Below are 20,810 nucleotides of genomic sequence, written 5' to 3'. Positions count from 1 at the left end.
TTAATGTCCTAGTTATCCCAAAATATTTTAACATATGATTTCAAGGGGTTTTTCTTTTTCTTTTCTTTTAAATTTTTTAGAAATGTTTTTATTGATTTCAGAGAGGGAGAGGTAGAAACATCAATGATGAGGGAGAATCAATCATTGATCGGCTGCCTCCTGCACACCTCCTACTGGGGATCGAGCCTAAAACCTGGGCATATATCCTGACCAGGAATCAAACTGTGACCTCCTGGTTCATGGGTCGATGCTTAACCACTTAGCCACACTGGTCAGGCCTTCAATGGATTTTATATTCATAAAAACATCAACTCTTTCTCCTCCCTGCAAAAAAAGCAAAACTTGGCCCAGGAAGAGCATTAACTTAAAATGAAATGTGTTTAAATTTGAATCTTGCCAAAATCTTTTTTCCTCAAAACTGGAAATTATTTGAGATGGACGTTAATTATCCTTGTATAGAGACTAGATTTTTCTATAAACTTGTTTTTAAATCAACTATCAGTAGTGATCATTTCCCATGTATTCCAGGGCTTCTGCATAGGTGATGAGTATTCCTTGCAACACATTCCTATCATGTCAACCCCTCTCGTAGACCATGCCCTGCCTGAGACACCATAACTACATTCACACAAACCTCAGGATTGGAGTTAAATATCTAACAGAGCCAGACCACACTTTCATCTTGCTATGTGCCATATCCCAACATGAGGTCTTCAGTAACTCCTTGAGCTTAAATCATTAGATTATACCCTTCTGAACTCAGTCCTGATTTTATCAATTTTATAAAATCAAAATGTATCTGTACTAAGAGCTTATACATACATTAGCTGTCCCTGCACTTAACCACTTAATGTGAAAATCAATTACCTACACATCAAAAATTAGATCAGACACATTGAAAACATAGTTTCACATTTAAACAATCTAATTTGAACCAAACAACTATTTCTAACTTTTACTCTTTCAATTTTGGTAAGATAAATAGACTGAATCCAGATTTAGATTACAGGCCAGATTAATTTTTAATTCAGAACAATTTTTATTAGAAGGCAACTTTTAATTGTTTCTTTAACAGGAACAAAAGAGCCATAAACATTAGCAAATAATGAATTATCTCTGAAGTTTCGTGTGTTTGAACCAGATGTGGCTCATACTGACTGATGATGGTCCCTGTGAGAAGCTTGTTCCTTCTGAATAATCTTCAGTTCAAGCTACAATTACCAATCACTGTATTAATGTTTTTATAACAGAACAAGGGAAATATTTATGGAATATATGGAGTGTCACTGTGCACCATGTAATAATCAACATTTAGAAATAGATTCAACAACAAAAGACCTTAATTTCAGGGGACAGCTCCACATACTATATACAAGGAAGTACTAGTCAGATTAATTTTAAATAGTCAAACAATTTCAGATATTTATTAAAGCACATCAATTTAGTAGAAAGCCTGGAATTGTGATAATGTTCCCAATTCATTTTTATTATCTTGAATCTTACCCCAACCCCTGCTCAGAAGAAAAGCAAAATGAGAAAAAATATTTAGGCTGATAAGGTAGTATGCAACCTAAATAATTTTTTTCTCTCCAATAGGATTTTAGGGCTTTTTTATTTTACATGAGTCAACACTGGGGTGGGAAAACAAAGGACACTTTAACACACATTTAACAGTTTTTCCTTTTTCCAAATAGAAATGACCATTTTGTTGTGGTCATCATCTTTTATATTCTAAACTGTTCACCAATGTATCTCTCTCCCTCTTCAGACAGAACTTGTTGATATACATACGGACTTTGGCACATATCTCGCTAGAAACCATATTTTATATATGTATACATATTCCATTGTTACTTAATATAGTTTTCCAAATTCTGATAATTAAGTGCATTTGCAAGTAACCTCCAGTTGATATTGGAGGAAAAATTCTACTTTCACAGCTTCTCTGTTAAATTCTATAAGCATATTCTTTTATTTGGAGGTAACTGTAGAATTCTGCTCAGAATTATACACTTAAATTGTTTAAATATTCACACAAATTCTCATTTATGCCAAGCAGCTGGTTTATATTTCTATCTCATTTCAAGAAGGGGGAACAACCATTTCAGGATACATAGAAAAATAAACAAAGAACAGTGGCTGAAGAAATCGAAGAGAATGTTGACTTTTAAAATTTCACTTATTTTCTTTGAAGTTTTCTACTTTTCCCATCCATGATAAAACTAAGATCATGTAACAGAAAAATTTTAATTAGGGTTAAGTTACAACATCACACTTCGATTCAAACCTTTTTTCCAAAAGAATAAATTTTCCTGATTCCTCTTTTCTTCAAATATAAGGAAAACATTTGAGGCAATTAAATCTCAAAATCTCATAGTTTCATCCAGGTTACTTGTATATACCCGACTCAATAGGGAACCACAATTCTACGTTTACATTTCCCAGTGGAAGTACTTATCACCAAAAGGCTATGCCACATGTCCCTTGCCTAGGAGTACACAGCTTAAAAGCTGGTATTTAATGAATGTGCACAATATTTGGGTGTAACTGGCATTTTAAAAGATAAAGTAATGACCATTACAAATAACTTAACTGGACAGACTGAAAAATAACTGGTTAGCTTTAAAATAAAGAGAAACGCCTGTTTAATAACATATTTATATCTTGATAAGAATGAACCAATGTGACTTGAGAAAGTCTATAGAAATTCTTGCGTTAATTATAACAACATGGTGACAGGTTTTTCAAGGTACTTTCTAAACTCAGCAAGCCACTGGGCTCCAACTGCTCCATCCACAACCCGATGATCACAACTGAGTGTAACAGACATCATGCTAGCCACATCAAATCTAGAAAAAGATAAAAACATTATTAGGTATTCTAGAAGCAATCACTGATTGTAGCCAGTAACCAGCCCAAATGCCACCTCTGACCCTATAATCCCAACCAGGTAACATTATTTTCGACCTACTGTTCATGTCCTATATACTTCCAGACTAAATAGCTTGAAGAAACAGACCAAACAGCCATGTGGAACATGGACTGGCAAACTAAAAGCCCACAGGCCAAATCCCACCAAATGGAGTTTACTGGAATTCATTTACATAGTACCTATGACTGCTTTCACACTACAGTGGCAGAGGATTTGCAACAGAGACCATATGACCCACAAAGCCTAAAATATTTACTATATGCCTCTTTAAGAAAAAAGCATGCTGACCCCTAACTTATTTACTTAAGAGTAAATAAGGCTTCCCATCTCAAAAAAGATTAACTGCATTTAGTAAAATAAGAAGAGTTGCTTCCCTGAGAAACTTCATTCTATACTTATGTCTGACACTAAAGTTCCAATAAGGCATGCCAATAAGTCTAAAACTAAACTAAAAAATAGGTATAATGTAATGAAAATGAACTTATAGCTCCCTCTCCATTTTGGCACTTACCCTTTTTCATTATCTGCTGGAACCAGTCTATCTTCTGAAGCACCAATGGCCAAAATACATGCCTGAGGTGGGTTAATAATAGCAGAGAAGTTCTTAATTCCAAACATTCCTAAATTGGAGATTGTAAAAGTGCCACCCTAGAGGAAAAAAATATCATGTTATTGCTTGTCAACATATTAAAAAAAAAAAAAAAGACATTTTGTGAAAAGTCCTTAAGGTAATCCTTTAAGAAAAGCTTCTGAACTACCATTAAAAAAAAAAAAAAAAAAAAAAAAGAGGAAAATAGAAGTATATAAAGTGACAGACATTAATTAGCTTGATTGTGGTGATCATTTCATAATATATGTATATGTCAAAACATTAAGTTGCACACCTTAAATATATATAATTCCTCTTTGCTAATTATGTCATTAAAACTAAAAGAAAAAAAAGAGGCCTGAATGAAATACCCTAACTTAAAATATGCACTCTTTACAATAACAGTAAAAGTAGGTGTGTGGTTTTTGTACACTAGCTGGGAAACATTATTTTTAGCCTTTGAAAAGTTACTCAATTTTTCTTTATTTTCAGGACTTTGTGTCAATGGAAATACTAGGCAGGAAAAAAAGGTGGAAAATGCAATAAAAACATAATGCCGACCTTAAAAATAACAAAATTCTTAACATGCAGAAGGAAAATAAATAATACTTTACCTGGAATTCATGTGGCTGTAGTTTACCCTCTCGTGCTTTGGTTGCTAAAGAAGCGACATCATTAGCAATGGTTTCCAGTCCCTTTATATGTGCATTAAATACAATAGGTGTGATGAGTCCTGCAGGGGTACTGACTGCAACACTGATATCGACAACATGATTTCTATTTAAAAAGAAAAAAGGAAAATCTCAATGATCATCAACATTGTTTATTAAGAGATTCTGTGTCAGGTTAAGTAAGATTATTGATATTTACTTCAGTTTGTGCTACTGTTTAGCCAGAGAGATATCTTTCCTGATTTTTACATTCTGCTGTTCCAACCCCGCCCCACATACACTTTTAATGTGTCAGTAGGTTGGTTTCACATGTATTCTCTAACTTTCCCATCTGCCTCAACTAACACATGGGTGTAGTTGGAGAAGGCAGTTTAGCATTCAGTGAGGAATTAAACAAAAAAAAACTCCTTGGATTCTGAGATGAAGTGGATTGGCTGGAGTTGAGCAGAGGAAAGGAAGAATGAAGGGAAAGGACTGCACTGTGGGAGAAAGAGGAGTGTTCAGGATGTAGGGTGGTGGTGCGCCAGACCACGAGATTTCCTATCTTTTCTACACCATGAGCATCTTTGCATTTGGGTCTCATCTCAGAATACATATATATTTTTAACAAAGAAAGTAAAATAAGTCACCAAAAAAACGAAACCAATGAACAAAAAAAACCCACAAGTATATTGAAATTTAGTTATCTAATTATTCAAAAAACAAAATGATATATGTGCTTTTATATTAACTCATTAACAAGATGTTGCAGCAGGTCTAATAATGGCTATAATTTTAAAGTAGTGATAAGCAAAATGATATTTTAACACACCTGCAACAACTATAGGTTGTGACATGAAACTGAGTTTTACTGATCATCAGCACAAGTATTATTAATAGCTGTTTGATTTGTTTTCTACATGTTTAACAGGAGGAAACACTAAATTTCAGTTACAGTTGAGTGGAAAAGAATGATTCTTTGCCTTATCCAAGTTCTCTAACTCCTGAATTATATCTACAGTATCCTTGGGTATCTGTGAGAGGGCCCCTGACAAAGTGTTCTGCAATCAAGAAAAGTTAAAACTTCACATGAAGGAAAACTTCAGCTCATTCTAGGCACAAACTTTAGAAGATTGTGGGTACCAAATCCCACAAAGTGCCCAAGCTGCCAGAGGCAGCAGGCTTTTGCCATTGTAAAAAAGAGACCCACTCTAATAATACAGTTTGTGGCCTTTAGCAGTTATACCTGGGCTCCGTCCAAGATATCACACAGCAAATACTGCTTTCTTAATTATCCTGTTATTACAATATTACTTATTTATAATCTTCTTCCTAAGAGAGTACAGATGGTGTTTCCTATTTTGTTTACCACTGAATCTAGCAAACAGTACATGTTCAATAAATACTTATTGAGTAGCTCTATGAACAAATGAATGAATGGTATTTGGTAATAATTAACAATACTGAGAAACGGCCCTGCAACCTCAATCCTTTTACCTGAGTAGTGGTTCCTTCAGATATTCTTTAAAGGTTAAATATAAATTTACCCTATGACCCAACAATTCCACTTTAAGGAATCTACCAGAGAAATGAAAACATGTCAACACAAATTGTACGCAGATGTTCATAGCGGCCCTCTCAAAGAGATGTCTGTGTTTTGACCCTGGAATCTACCACTGTCCTAGGGCAAAGGAAACACAGGAGAAAATAAACAAATGGGACTACATCAAAATAAAAAGCTTCTGCACAGCAAAAGAAACCATTAACAAAATGAAAAGGAAGCCCACTGTATGGGAGAACATACTTGGCAATGATACAGCTAATAAAGAGTTAAGGAACTCATACAACTTAACAAAAGGAAGACAAACAATCCAATTAAAAAATGGGCAAAGGACCTAAATAGACACACCTCCAAAGTAGACACATACATGGCCAAATGACATATGAAAAAATGCTCAAAGTCACTGATCATAAGAGATGCAAATTAAAACAACAATGAGGGCCCGGCCAGCCAGCATGGCTCACTGGTTGAGTGTCAACCTATGAGCCAGGAGGTCACCATTTGATTCCCAGTCAGGACACATGCCTAGGTTTCAGGTTCCATCTCCAGTGTGGGGTGTGCAGGAGGCAGCAAATCAACGATTCTCTCTCATCATTGATGTTTCCATCTCTCTCCCTCTCCCTTTCTCTCTGAAATCAATAAAAATATATTTTAAAAAATCACAACAACGAGGTATCACCTCACACCTGTCAAAATAGCTACCATCAACAAATCAACAAATGACAAGTGTTGGTGAAGATGCAGAGAAAAGGGAACCCTAGTGCACTGCTGGTGGCAATGCAGACTGGTGCAGCCATTATGGAAAACAGTATGGAGTTTCCTCAAAAAATTAAATATGTAACTGCCATTTGACCCAGTGAGCCCATTTCTAGGAATATATCATAAGAAACCCAAAACACCAATCAAAAAGAATATATGCACCCCTATGTACATAGCACAATTTATAACAGCTAAGATTTGGAAACAGCCCAAGTGCCCATCAGTAGAAGAGTGGATAAAAAAAAGCTGTGATATAGCCCTAGCCAGTTTTGCTCAGTGGATAGAGCATCGGCCTGCAGACTGAATGGTCCCGGGTTCGATTCCAGTCAAGGACACATGCCCAGGTTATGGGCTTGATCCCCAGAAGGGGGCGTGCGGGAGGCAGCCAATCAATGATTCTCATCATTGATGTTTCTCTCCCTCTCCCTTCCTCTCTGAAATCAATTAAAAAATAAATAAAAAGCTGTGGGACAATTGCACCCTGAGAGAGCATGGAGGGACTTAAGAGTGTATTATGCTAAGTGAAATTAAGTCAGTCAGAGAAAGACAAGTATCATATGGTCTCACTCATAGGTAGAATCTAATGAACAAAATAAACTGATGAACAGAGAGGATCCAGCAACATGGAAGCATAGGACAGAATGCAGAATCTCAGGAGAAACCAAGATGGCGGCATAGGTAAGCACCTAAACTGCTGCCTCGCACAACAATTTCAAAACTACAACTAAAAGACAGAACGGACACCATCCAGAACCACAGGAAAGCTGGCTGAGTGAAAATTCTACAACTAGAAGGAAAGAGAAAAGCTCACAGAGAATTGGAGGTACGGCAAAGGGTCTTTGTGCGCGCAGAGAGGAAGGGCGGCTGAGAGCCTGGATGACTTTCTCTGGCGGAAGGGGGAAGGAAGCCCCCGACCACACTGAACCCCAGTTCTGACTGCACTGAACCCCAGTTCCAGGCGAGCCCCTGGGGACCCACGCTCTTACGGGGGAAGTCTGGACTCTTGGGCGGAGACTCCGGAGCCGGGGAAGGCGGAGGACTGAAAGCGCGCACGCGCCAGTGCGCACAAAGGCTGCAGAGGTTGCCACAGGCTTTCCCTAGTGGAAGGGAGTCAGAGGCTCCTGAATGCACTGGGCCCCAGTTCTGACTGCACTGAACCCCAGTTCCAGGCGAGCCCCTGGAGACCCACGCTCTTGTGGGGGGAGTCTGGACTCTCGGGTGGAGACTCGGGAGCCGGGGAAGGCGGAGGACTGAAAGCGTGCTCGCACGCGCGCCAGTGCGCACAAAGGCTGCGGAGGTTGCCACAGGCTTTCCCTAGTGGAAGGGAGTCGGAGGTTCCTGACTGCACTGAACCCTGGTTCCAGGCGAGCCCCTGGGGACCCACGCTCTTGTGGGGGGAGTCTGGACTCTCGGGCAGAGACTCAGGAGCCAGGGAAGGTGGAGGTCTGAAGGCGCACACGTGCGCGCAAGGGTAAGGCTGACAGGAAGCCAAGACTGAGACTCCACCCCATCCAAGCTGAGCACAGAGGCTTTTGCAATTTGGCAAGTCTAATCCTATAAGGCTGTCTCCAGCACCGAACTTCTCCCAGCATAGACACAGCTGATCCTTACAGCCAACTGGCCTGGAGGTCAATTCTTCCCAGTGATACCAACAACAATCAAGACTTAATTACAACAAGGCTGTACACACAGTCCACAAAGGGGTGCACCAAGAGTGTCCACCTCAGGTTAACTGGGGAGGCAGACCCACTGGGCCATATTGGAAACCTAGCACACAAATCTACCTTACCAACTCAGGGAAGCAGTGAAAATGCGGCGTCCAAGAATCAGATCACAAACGAAAGAAATGGAGGAAAACAAACGACTGGATATAGAATTCAAAACCACGGTTATAAGGCTTTTTAAGAATATCCTAGAAAAGGCCGATAAATATAACGAGACCCTCGAAGATATGAAAAAGGACCAACTAGAAATTAAACATACACTGACTGAAATAAAAAATATTATACAGAGACCCAAAAACAGACAAGAGGAACACAAAAATCAAGTCAAAGAATTGAAACACAAAGAAGCAAAAAACACTCAACCAAAAAAGCAAAAAGCAAAAAAAAATCCAAAAAGTTGAAGATAGTGTAAGAAGACTCTGGGACAACTTCAAGCGTACCAACATCAGAATTATGGGGGTGCCAGAAGAAGAGAGAGAGCAAGATACTGAAAACCTATTTGAAGAAATAATGACCAAAAACTTCCCCCACCTGGTGAAAGAAATAGACTTACAAGTCCAGGAAGCCCACAGAACCCCAAACAAAAGGAATCCAAAGAGGACCACACCAAGACACATTATAATTAAAATGCCAAGAGCAAAAGACAAAGAGAGAATATTAAAAGCAGCAAGAGAAAAACAGTTAATTACCTACAAGGGAGCACCCATACGACTGTCAGCTGATTTCTCAACAGAAACTATGCAGGCCAGACGGAGTGGCAAGAAATTTTCAATGTGATGAATAGCAAGAACCTACAACCAAGATTACTCTACCCAGCAAAGCTATCATTCAGAATTGAAGGGAAGATAAAGAGCTTCACAGATAAGAAAAAGCTAAAGGAGTTCATCACCACCAAACCAGTATTATATGAAATGCTGAAAGGTATTCTTAAAGAAGAGGAAGAAGAAAAAAGTAAAGAGAAAAATTATGAACAACAAATACATATCTATCAACAAGTGAACCTAAAAATCAAGTGAATTAAAAACCCGAGGAACAGAATAATCTGGTGAATATAATAGAATCAGGGGTATAGAAAGGGAGTGGACTGATAATTCTCAGGGGGAAAAGGGTATGGGGGGGTTCATGAAGTGAATGGACAAAAATCATACACCTATGGATGAGGACAGTGAGGGGGAGGTAAGGGCAGAAGGTGGGGTGGGAACTGGGAGGGGAGCTATGGGGGGAAAAAGGAGAAATAATTGTAATCTGAATAAAGATTAAAAAAAAAAAAAAAGAATGCAGAATCTCAGAGGGAAGGCGGGGGAGGGTGGATGGGTGGGGAGGTAATCAACCAAAGACCTTGTATGTATGTATGCATGGCACATGGACACAGACAGTGAAGGTGGTAAAAGCCTGGGTGTGGGGCAGGGGATAGATAGCTGGAGGTGGTTAATGGGGGAAGAAAGAGGACATGTAATACCTTTAACAAGATTACAAAAAAATTAATGGGGGGAAAAATATCCTCTAGTGAGGATTATAAATAAAAGCAGTTAGGTTAGTATTCAAAGCATACTAAACATTTTAGTCATAAACAAAATTTGTGCTATAATCCATTTCATGGGATGATGGGTGGGTGGGAGTGTTTAGGGAGAGTAAAATAAGTCTTAATTCTTCTTTAATAGGAAATCATTCAGTAAAGTAAAAGAAATGAAAAAAAATCCATTATGAAGGTAAATACCAGAAGAAATAATAGTTTAAAAGCTGTGTTTGCCTTTTGGGAGTGGACTTCAAATTAAAGGCTGAGCAGGTCACTGTAAGCCATGCAGCAATATTTTAACATATATACTATTATTTTAATAAAGATTAAATTAATAATATTTAAAAGCCTACATAATAGGAAAAGCCTAGGTTTAGAAGTCAGAATCCTGGTTTCCAATCACAGTTCTATTAACATATTAACTCAGGGATAGTTATTTAACTCACTAAGCCTCAGTTTCTTCATCTAGAAAATGGGAGTGAAGTGCCTAGCTTATAAGGTGGTCATAGGATTAAATGAGACAATATGTGAAAGACAGGTGCCACCACTCGTCACATGTCACCATAACATTAATAAAACTGTTTTTTGGTTTGTTTTCAAATTTGTCCCCCCTCTAAAGTTCAGCAGAACTAGTGAACAAAAAATATATCAACTTTCCTTTGTAAGAATCATTATCAATTTAACTGTACATATACATACAATCATTTCCCTTTCCTGAGCTCATACAAAGAATCTGTATTCTTTACTATGTAAACTTAGGACTGTCTCATAAATAGTTCTATGCTGTTTACAAATTGTTTTACCTATGGCAGTTATAGTTCTCTCTGTATTCCATTTCTCCTTACCCTACACTCCTAGGTATACATTAGATAACACAACAAAACTGCTGATGGATATATACCTTCCCCAGAGTGTTATACTTACTGTCTTATAACTGTGTCCAGCCAAGAAGAATTTGCTTCAGGAACTTTTAAACATGCCAAAGCTGAAGCTTTTATGAGGAAGTCATTGACAGAAATTTTGCTTTTCCCTTCTAACATCTGCAAAGACAAGAAAGCATTGCAGTTTCTTAAATTAGCTTCCCAATTACTGAAATTATATAATCTTGGGAAAGGGGATGGGAGAGGGATATACAAATGTCCTGAAGGGGAAAGGATGAAATGAAGCCAGAAGTTGATTACTTCGTCTTTTTTAATGTAGGTGTCTAAAGCTTTTAAGTTTCCTGCTAAGCACTGCTTTAGCTGCATCCCATAAGTTATGGTATGTTGTGTCTTCATTTTCTTTTTTTTAATTTTTTTTAAAATATATTTTATTAATATTTTACAGAGAGGAAGGGAGAGGGATAGAGAGCTAGAAACATCGATGAGAGAGAAACATCGATCAGCTGCCTCCTGCACACCCCCCACTGGGGATGTGCCCGCAACCAAGGTACATGCCCTTGACCCGGGACCCTTCAGTATGCAGGCTCTATCCACTGAGCCAAACCGGTTTCAGCGTGTCTTCATTTTCATTTATCTCAAAACCAGAAGTTGTTTCTTTGAAAAGATCAATAAAACAACAAATGTTTACATAGCATGACAAAGAAAAAGATTCAAACTCCTAAGATCTGAAATGAAGGGGACATTACTACCTGACGAACAGAAATAAGAAGAATTATAGTTAGAACACCCATATGAACACCCATATGCCAACAAATTAGATAACCTAGATGAAATGGACAAATTCCTAGAAAAATACAAACTACCAAAGTAAAATAAAAAAAGAAACAGAACCTTTAAATAGATCTATAATTACTAAAGAAAGTGAAGCGTGGCCCTAGCCAGTTTGGCTCAATGGATAGAGCATCAGCCTGCAGACCAAAGGGTCCTGGGTTCGATTCCAGTCAAAGGCACGTCCCTTGGTTGCAGGCTCTTCCTTGGCCTGGGCCCTGGTTGGGGCGTGTGCAGGAGGAAACCAATTGATGTGTTTCTCTCACATTGATAATTTTCTGTCTTTCCCTTTCTCTTCCACTCTCTCTAAAAATCAATAGAAAAATATCCTCGGGTGAGGATTAAAAAATAATAATGATAATAAATAAACAAATAAATAAATAAGAGTATTCACCATGACATAATTGGATTTGTTGTAGGAATGCAAGGTTGCTTTAACATCTAAAAATCAATTAATGTAATAATGTCTTAATAGAGTATAGGACAAAAACCACATGACCATTCAAGAGACACAGAAAAGCATTTGACAAAATTCAACAACTCTTCATGATAAGAACATTCAACAAACTAGAAATAGAAGGTAACTTCTTGATGATAAAAGATCTATAAAAACTCCACAATCATCATCTTATTTCAGTGGGGAAAGACTTACTTCCCCCTAAGGTCAAGAATAAGACAAGGTTGCCCTAGCTGGTTTGGCTCAGTGGATAGAGTGTTGGCCTGTGGACTCAAGCATCCCGGGTTCGGTTCCAGTCAAGGGCACGTGCCTGGGTTGTGGGCTCGATCCCCAGTGGGGGGTTGGCGGGAGGCAGCCGATCGATGATTCTCTCTCATCATTGATGTTTCTATCTCTCTCTCCCTCTCCCTCCCTCTCTGATATCAATAAAAATATATTTAAAAAAAAAAAAAAAAAGAATAAGACAAGGTGTCTACTCTTGCCGCTTCTATTCAACATTGCAATAGATGTGCAAGCCAGAGAAGTGAGGCAGTAAAAGGAAATAAAAGGCATCCAGATTAGAAAGGAAAAAGCAAAACTATATTTGCAGATGACATGACTTTGTATATAGAAAATCCTAAGGAACACACTAAAAACCAATGTTGTAGGATACAAGATCAATATACAAAAGTCAATTTGTATTTCTATACAATAGCAACAAACTATCTGAAAATAAAATTTATAACAGTATTAAAAAGAAAATACCTAGGAAAAAAATTAACAAAAGAAGTGCAAAAACTTGTACTCTAAAACTACAAAAATCATTGAAATTAAAGAACTAAATAAATGGAAAGACATCCTGTGCTCATCTTAATATTGTTAAGATGGCAATACTCCCCAAATTGATCTACGGATTCAATTAAATCCCTAACCCTTACAGAAAATATCCAGAATAGGCAAATCTATACGACAGAAAGTAGATTAGTGGTTGTTTAGGGCTGCGGTTATAGCTGGAAGGTGTATGGTTTCATTTTGGGATGATGAAAATATTCTAAAATTCATTGTGGTGATTTGTCATACAATTCTGAATATACTAAGACCCACTGAATTGTAAACTTTAAATGGGTGAATGGCATGCTATTTAATTATATCTGAATAAACAATTTAATATAATTAAATAAAATAATGTATTGGACATATATTTTTCATGCCTAACTCACAAATATATTATAAAATAGCTTTCATATTTTGACAATGAAAGTCTGTCATCATCTATGACCCCTGAGGCCAGTTGTGCTGATGCTTCACTGCTTCATTTATCCATTCTTGCACCTAATATTTGAGAGTCTACTCTGTTGGGCATATAACTCTAAAGCCCTAAAGCAATGAAAAAAAATGTATATAAATTCTATTATCAGATAATAAAATAAACATATAGACATTGTTAAGAGCTAAGGAGAAAAATAAAGCTGGGATAAGAACTAAAGGGAGAACTTATTTACCTCATTCCTCTTCCCTTAACTTTAGAGTAAGATGACCAGAGAAAACGAGGTAATATTAAATCAAATCCTTCAGGAGGTGCAGGAGGAAGCCAGGTAGATACTAGAGGAAACATATCCCATACAGAAGGAACAGCATGTAGGTGTATAGGTAGAATGTTGAAGAATAGCAAGGCAACTATTGTGTCTTCAGCAGAGCGAGCAAGTGGGAAAGTAGTAGAAGAGGAAGTCAGAGAGATTACAGACAGCCTGTGTAAGGACCCTATGCCACTTTAAGAAGTTTGGCTCTTGCCAAAACCGGTTTGGCTCAGTGGATAGAGCGTCAGCCTGTGGACTGAAGGGTCCCGGGTTCGATTCCGGTCAAGGGCATGTAACTTGGTTGCGGGCACATCCCCAGTAGGAGGTGTGCAGGAGGCAGCTGATTGATGCTTCTCTCTCATCGATGTTTCTGACTATCTGTCACTCTTCCTTCCTCTCTGTAAAAAAATCAATAAAATATATTTTAAAAAAAAAAAAAAGAAGTTTGGCTCTTACTTTTCAATTCTTTTTTTTTTTTTTTAATATATATATATATATATATTTTTTTTTTAAATATATTTTATTGATTACAGAGAGGAAGGGAGAGGGACAGAGAGCCAGAAACATCGATGAGAGAGAAACATCGATCAGCCGCCTCCTGCACACCCCCCACGGGGGATGTGCCCGCAACCAAGGCACATGCCCCTGACCGGGATCAAACCCGGGACCCCTCAGTCCGCAGGCCGACGCTCTATCCACTGAGCCAAACCGGTCAGGGCTTTTAATATATATTTTATTGATTTTTTACAGAGAGGAAGGAAGAAGGATAGTCAGAAACATCGATGAGAGAGAAACATCGATCAGCTGCCTCTTGCACACCTCCTACTGGGGATGTGCCCGCAACCAAGGTACATGCCCTTGACCGGAATCGAACCCGGGACCTTTCAGTCCGCAGGCCGACGCTCTATCCACTGAGCCAAACCGGTTTTGGCATTTTTTTGTTTGTTTGTTTTTGTTTTTTTGTGTGTGTTTTTTTTTCCCTCTGGCTCCTCTTAAGACTTTTTTTTTTTTTTTTTTTTAATATATTTTATTGACTTTTTACAGAGAGGGAGGAAGAGGAAGAGAGAGTTAGAAACATCGATGAGAGAGAAACATCAATCAGCTGCCTCCTGCACACCCCTTACTGGGGATGTGCCCGCAACCAAGGTACATGCCCTTGACCGGAATCGAACCTGGGACCCTTGAGTCCGCAGGCCGACGCTCTATCCACTGAGCCAAACCGGTTAGGGCTCTTACTTTTCAATTCTTACTTTTTTTTTTTTTTTTTTTTTAAATATATTTTATTGATTTTTTACAGAGAGGAAGGGAGAGAGATAGAGAGTTAGAAACATCAATGGGAGAGAAACATTGATCAGCTGCCTCCTGCATACCTCCCACTGGGGATGTGCCCGCAACCAAGGCACATGCCCCTGACCGGGATCGAACCCGGTACCCTTCAGTCCGCAGGCCGACGCTCTATCCACTGAGCCAAACCGGTTAGGGCTACTTTTCAATTCTTGAAAATATTTTTCATCTTCCTGTATCCTACTCCATTCTTTTTTTTAAAAAAATATATTTCTTTTATTGATTTCAGAGAGGAAAGAAGAGGGAGAGACAGAAATAGAAACATTAATGATGAGAGAGAACCATTGATTGGCTGCCTCCTGCACACCCCCTACTGGGGACCGAGCCCACAACCCAGGCATGTGCCCCTGGCCGGAATCGAACCCAGGACACTTCATTCCGCAGGCTGATGCTGTATCCACTGAGCCAAACCAGCCAGGGCCTCCTACTCCATTCTTAATACAAATCTCTAGTCTAGATCCTTACCACCATAACTTCATGCTTATATGACAAACAACAATATTATCTACCATTAAGGTATGCCAGTATGTATATATCTAGTATATTAATTTTTCTTACAATATTGCTATCATCATGTCACTATTACTTAATGTTTAATTCATCAAGTCCAAATTCTTCTGCTTATAAATAAAGGTATCCACTTGAGAAAAGATAACCTATCTCCTACATATGCTGTCCTTATTTCCCTTAAAAAAAAAAAAAAAAAAAAAAAGTCCTAGCTGGTTTGGCTCAGTGGACAGAGTGTCGGCCTATGGTCTAAAGGGTCTAGGTTCAATTCCGGTCTAGGGCACATACCTTGGTTGCAGGCTCTTCCCCGGCCTGGGCCCTGCTTGGGGCTTGTGCAAGAAGCAACCAATCGATGTGTTTCTCTTACATCGATGTTTCTGTCTTTCCCTCTCTCTTCCACTCTCTCTAAAAAATCAATGTAAAAATATCCTCAGGTGAGGACTAAAAAAAATTTATTGATTTTTTTTTGGGCGGGGGGGGGAGAGCGGGAAAGGAGGAAGGGGGGGGGAGAAAACTTCCTTCAATTTTTTTGCCAAACACTTCCTATTCTCCACAGTTCAACCAAGTGTTTTCTACACCGTTCTGAATTCCCCAACTGCTTTCACTGGTCTCCCCATTCTCAGAACTCCTGTAACACTTAACAATGTAATCTAGCAGACCAGGGGCGTTACCACAGAGACTGATCTACAAATGAATATTTTTACTTTAATAAAAATTGCCTCCTGCCCTAGCCAGTTTGGCTCAGTGGATAGAGCCTGCGAACTGAAAAGTCCCAGATTCGATTCCGGTCAAGGGCACATGCCCAGGTTGTGGGCTCGATCCCCAGTTGGGGGACTTGCAGGAGGCAGCCAACAATGATTCTCCCTCATCATGGATGTTTCTATCTCTCCCTCTTCTTTCCTCTCTGAAATCAATAAAAATATATATTTTTTAAAAATTGCCTCCTCTCTTTTTCACATGCATGATCTTAATTAGATAAGCTCATGGAGAAGGACTATGCCTTATGCTGTGTCCCAAAAAGTGCCTTATGCTAAACACTATGTAAGTGTTTGGTATTTAACTATAAACACAAAGTAAATACACTATATCTTATCTACCAAAGGACTCAGTAGTCTCATAGAATCATAGTGACTCTGCTAGGCTAAAATGGATCCATGGCAAAGTCAACTTTAAATGACAGGCTTTAATCAAGGGTTAGAAAAATGAAATTTCTCCAGGACAGTTTTTGCAAGTAAAAATTAAGATGACACTCATTTTCCATCATCAACTGGCATACTGTTACAAAAGATATGGGCAAAAATGTCAATGTTTAGTGGTTTATAGAATTGGAATTTCCAGACCTTTTACCTTATTAAGTTCTTTCCGTACCAACAAAACTTCTCCCATATTGACATCAATAGAAAGGTAATAATGAGGTATGGTTTGCTTAGATTGCATTAACCGCTGTGCAATAACCTGAAACCAAAGAGAATCAAAAGTCAATTATCTTGAGTTGAGGTGAGACTTTACCTAATTCAGGATCTGTTTGCCTCTTTACCCTTTTCCTGGTAATGTTTATCTCAAAAGCATTATTAGATTTGGACTACACCATACCTTAGCTCCTTCTAACATTGTTTAATCAGAACAGTGTTTATCCCAAGTATATAACTGGCCAAACCAAACATTTCTTAAACTAATCATCTAAGATTGCCAACTAAAAAAAGTCAGTTTCAAACTATGGATGCAATGAAGATGCTCCCACCGCCTTAGTTCCAGATTTATGATAATACTCTTACTCGACGAATGTTGCTGATTGGGATATCTGTGAAGACACCTGTAGGTACTGGTGCCACTCCTGGAGCTGGGGGAGGCACAGCAGCTGCTGGAGCCTATGGGAAGGTAAAAAAGCTCTTAATAACTGTGGCTCAACCTTAGCATAAGCAAATGGGAACAACTACTAATGACTCTTGTACAGATGACAAAATACAAATTAAAAGCCTAATAGAAAAATAGCTATTTCTATCCCAAGTGCAAAAGGGATTCAGATTTGGACATGCTTAAGAGTTTTGACTTTAATTTTTATACTTAGAATTCTGTAATCATGTTTTAAGTATCACTGTTCTTTGAGCCAGAGTATGTGTAATGATTAGTTTATGTCAAAATAACTTTTTTAAAATATATTTTCACTGATTTCAGAGAGGAAGAGAGAGGAGAAGAGAGATAGAAACATCAATGATGAGAGAATCATTGGTTGGCTGCCTCTTGCATGCCCCACACTGGGGGATTGAGCCCGTAACCGGGAGGTCACAGTTTGATTCCCAGTCAGGGCACATGCCTGGGATGCAGGCTCAATCCCCAGTAGGGGGCGTGCAGGAGGCAGCCCATCAATGATTCTCTCTCATCATTGATGTTTCTCTCTCTCTTCCTCTCCCTTCCTCTCTGAAATCAACAAAAATATATTTTAAAAATTAAATAAAATAAAAGTAGGCCCTGAATGGAAAAAAGAGGATGTGCTAGAAAAAAATATAGCGTCACTATTAAAAAAAAAACAAAAAACCAATTTGGAATGCATGTCAATGTAGTCTCATCTTTGTTTTTATAGATGAATGATATCACATTCATATCCATATACTGTTAGCCCCTGACATCAGGCAAAAGAAAAGAGAGTTCTGGTTAAGCTATTTCATTCATATATAACGTATGAAAGGGTCTAACAGGCTGGACAAAGCACTTTTCAGGGGACAAACTGGAAAAAAAGCCAATGTAACTCACAGGAGCAGCTTTAGTAGGCACAAAAGAGTCGATGTCCTTCTTGATGATTCTGCCTTCTGGTCCCGTCCCTGGAAAAGATACATAAATATCAATCCCACAGACAACAGCCTACTGCTGGTTCCTCAAGGAGACCAACACTGTGATTCTGAGTGCAAGTTCCTAAGGTTCTCTACCAAAGGCTGAAGGCATCACAGCCTTAATCCTGCCCTCGCAAGTTCTTGGAAATACCAGCTTTTGTCAATTATTACTTTTAATTCACAGAGTGCTCTTGCTTGATCTACAGTGGTTTTTTTATTATTATTTTAAATATATTTTTACTTATTTCAAAGGAGAAGGGAGAGGGGGAGAGAGATAGAGACATCAATGATGATGTCCTAGCTGGTTTTGCTCAGTGGATAGAGCATCAGCCCGAGGACTGAAGGGCCCCAGGTTCGTTTCCAGTCAAGGGCATGTGCCTGGGTTACGGACTCGATCCCCAGTAGGGGGCGTGCAGGAGGCAGCCGATCAATGATTCTCTCTCATCATTGATGTTTCTTTTCTTTTCTTATATATATTTTTTATTTATTTCAGAGAGGAAGGGAGAGAAAGGAATAGAAACATTAATGATGAGAGAGAATCATTGATGGGCTGCCTCCTGCACACCCCACACTGGGGATCAAGCCCACAACCCGGGCACGGGCCCTGACCAGGAATCAAACCATGACCTCCTGGTGCATAGGTAGACGCTCAACCACTGAGCCACGCCTGCTGGGCAGAAGTGGTTCTTTTTACTATAGCAAGTATTCCTCTTTTGAAGTTTTATCTAATTAAGTTGTACTTTATTTTTTTCATCTCCTTTACTTTCAAATTGGGAAATACCAGCATAAGGGTAATGCTGAGTACAATTTATACCTCCAAAAGGAAGTCTAGGTGCCTCCTCCTGGTTGGCTCAAAAAAAACTTCTTTCTGAACCATTAAACAGATCTCATTTGGGTTCTAGATTCATTTGACCATAAAGAGCCCGGGTGGTGTGCTCAGTGGTTGAGCGTTGAGTATGATTCCGGGTCAAGGCACATGCCCGGGCTGCGGGCTAGATCCCCAATAGGGAGCGTGCAAGAGATAGCCAATCAATGATTGATGTTTCTCTCTCTCTCTGAAATCAATTAAAAAAAAAAAAGAAAAGAACTCCCTTTGTACAGAGTCAACAGTTATGGTAACAATTGTGTTAGATAAATCAGGCAAGTTAATGTTTTTACCCCAAAACCATGAATTACTCTAAGTCATAATTATCTTATCTATAGAACCATTCATTCCTTATGTGGTCTCCATTTTCCACAACTTTCCCATAATAGCCAAGGGTCTAAGTCTAAACTGGCCTGTGTTGGAGACCCTGAAGGAAATAGGTGTAATGTCACACATAAGGAAAGATCTTTAAAGTTCTCTTACTAGAGTTTATTTTCAATTTCCTTCCTCCTCCCATCCACAACCTCTTTAGGTTTAACTTCAGACCCAAGTAGTAAATAATCCTGAACCTTAATTCTAAGGAGATTCAGAATTTAGTTAATAAAATACCTTTTACAATGGCCCACTTCTAGAAAAAATTTGGTCAAATTGATTCATCTTCCCCCAAGGCAGACTTTTAAAAGGATTCTCGTTGTATGAAGTTCGTCCCAACTCCTTTCCTTCATTATGAAAATTGAGTTGGCTAGGATTGTGTTTATCCTCACCAGGCGCTCTAGAACAGAGGTAGCAGTCCCCCTATTAGATTCCCCTCCTTTTAAAGACAGAAACCATAACCGCCCCTTACAACCAAGGCCGATCGGACACTGCAACCCCTCAAAAGAAGGAAAGCTGTAGTACTGCCTCGCCTATGCTAACCTTCAGCCACCTAACTATTAGGAGTTAAATTCTTCTGCCTATCTCCCCAGGAAGGCACAACAGACCATCATAAAGCAATACTGGTAAAGGGAAGAAAACTAGGCTAGGACAAAAAATGTACAGTTGTTGTCAAACATAAACTAAACAAATAGCTATAGTCACTTTAGTCTCATCTGTAGGAGAGAGACTCTAATACTAGTCCCTGCTCACAGGATAAAATGGGATAGTGACAAAATTTCCCTTTATGTAAAGTACAGCATAGGGAATACAGTCAATAATACTATAATAACTATGTATTATGTCAGATGGGTACTAGACTTACCAGGGTGATCACTTTGTAAGGTATATAAATGTCTAACCACTATGTTGAACACCAAAAACTAATATAATATTGTATGTCAACAGCAATTGAAAAGAAATTTTTTTTCAAGTGGGATAGTGATATGAAAGTGCTTTTCATCAAGAAAAGAAACAACAAAAACAATATGGCTAGCTTTGAGACAAATCAAACTTTGAACATCAGGGTTTAGGATTTAAAAGTTTCTCCCCCACCCTAACCAGTTTGGCTCAGTGGATAGAGCGTCGGCCTGCGGACTGAAGGGTCCCAGGTTCAATTCCGGTCAAGGGCATGTACCTTGGTTGCGGGCACATCCCCAGTAGGGAGTGTGCAGGAGGCAGCTGATCGATGTTTCTCTCTCATTGATGTTTCTAACTCTCTCTCCCTCTCCCTTCCTCTCTAAAAAAATCAATAAAATATATTTTAAAAATAATAATAAATAAATAAAAATAAAGGTTTCTCCCCAAATGATTACATTTTGGTCACATTTGCTAAGTAATCTGTCCTTCCAGAGAGATTGAGCCCAACAACCAATGGCCAATGATTTAATCAACCACGCCT

At 38.7% G+C, this 20,810-nt stretch overlaps 1 protein-coding gene across 1 annotated transcript in view; it reads right to left on the bottom strand.

Moving 5' to 3' along the window:
• Positions 1–1,019: 1,019 nt before the first annotated feature.
• Positions 1,020–20,810, bottom strand: part of DLAT (dihydrolipoamide S-acetyltransferase) — a 37,371-nt gene continuing 17,580 nt past the window's right edge. Inside the window, exons 8-14 of the mRNA XM_080641806.1 lie at positions 18,056–18,123; positions 17,080–17,172; positions 16,652–16,759; positions 10,656–10,771; positions 4,136–4,298; positions 3,444–3,580; positions 1,020–2,849 (exon numbers count right to left, since the gene is read on the bottom strand). Of these exons, the coding sequence (XP_080497932.1) occupies positions 2,720–2,849; positions 3,444–3,580; positions 4,136–4,298; positions 10,656–10,771; positions 16,652–16,759; positions 17,080–17,172; positions 18,056–18,123 (815 nt within the window). The 3' untranslated portion in view covers positions 1,020–2,719. The remainder of the gene's footprint in view (positions 2,850–3,443; positions 3,581–4,135; positions 4,299–10,655; positions 10,772–16,651; positions 16,760–17,079; positions 17,173–18,055; positions 18,124–20,810) is intronic.

The sequence above is a fragment of the Plecotus auritus genome (genome assembly GCF_963455305.1).
Source record: "Plecotus auritus genome assembly, chromosome: 9".
Classification (NCBI taxonomy): Eukaryota; Metazoa; Chordata; class Mammalia; order Chiroptera; family Vespertilionidae; genus Plecotus; species Plecotus auritus.
The sequence above is the reverse complement of the archived record's forward strand: the minus strand, read 5'-3'. Positions and strand labels throughout refer to the sequence as shown.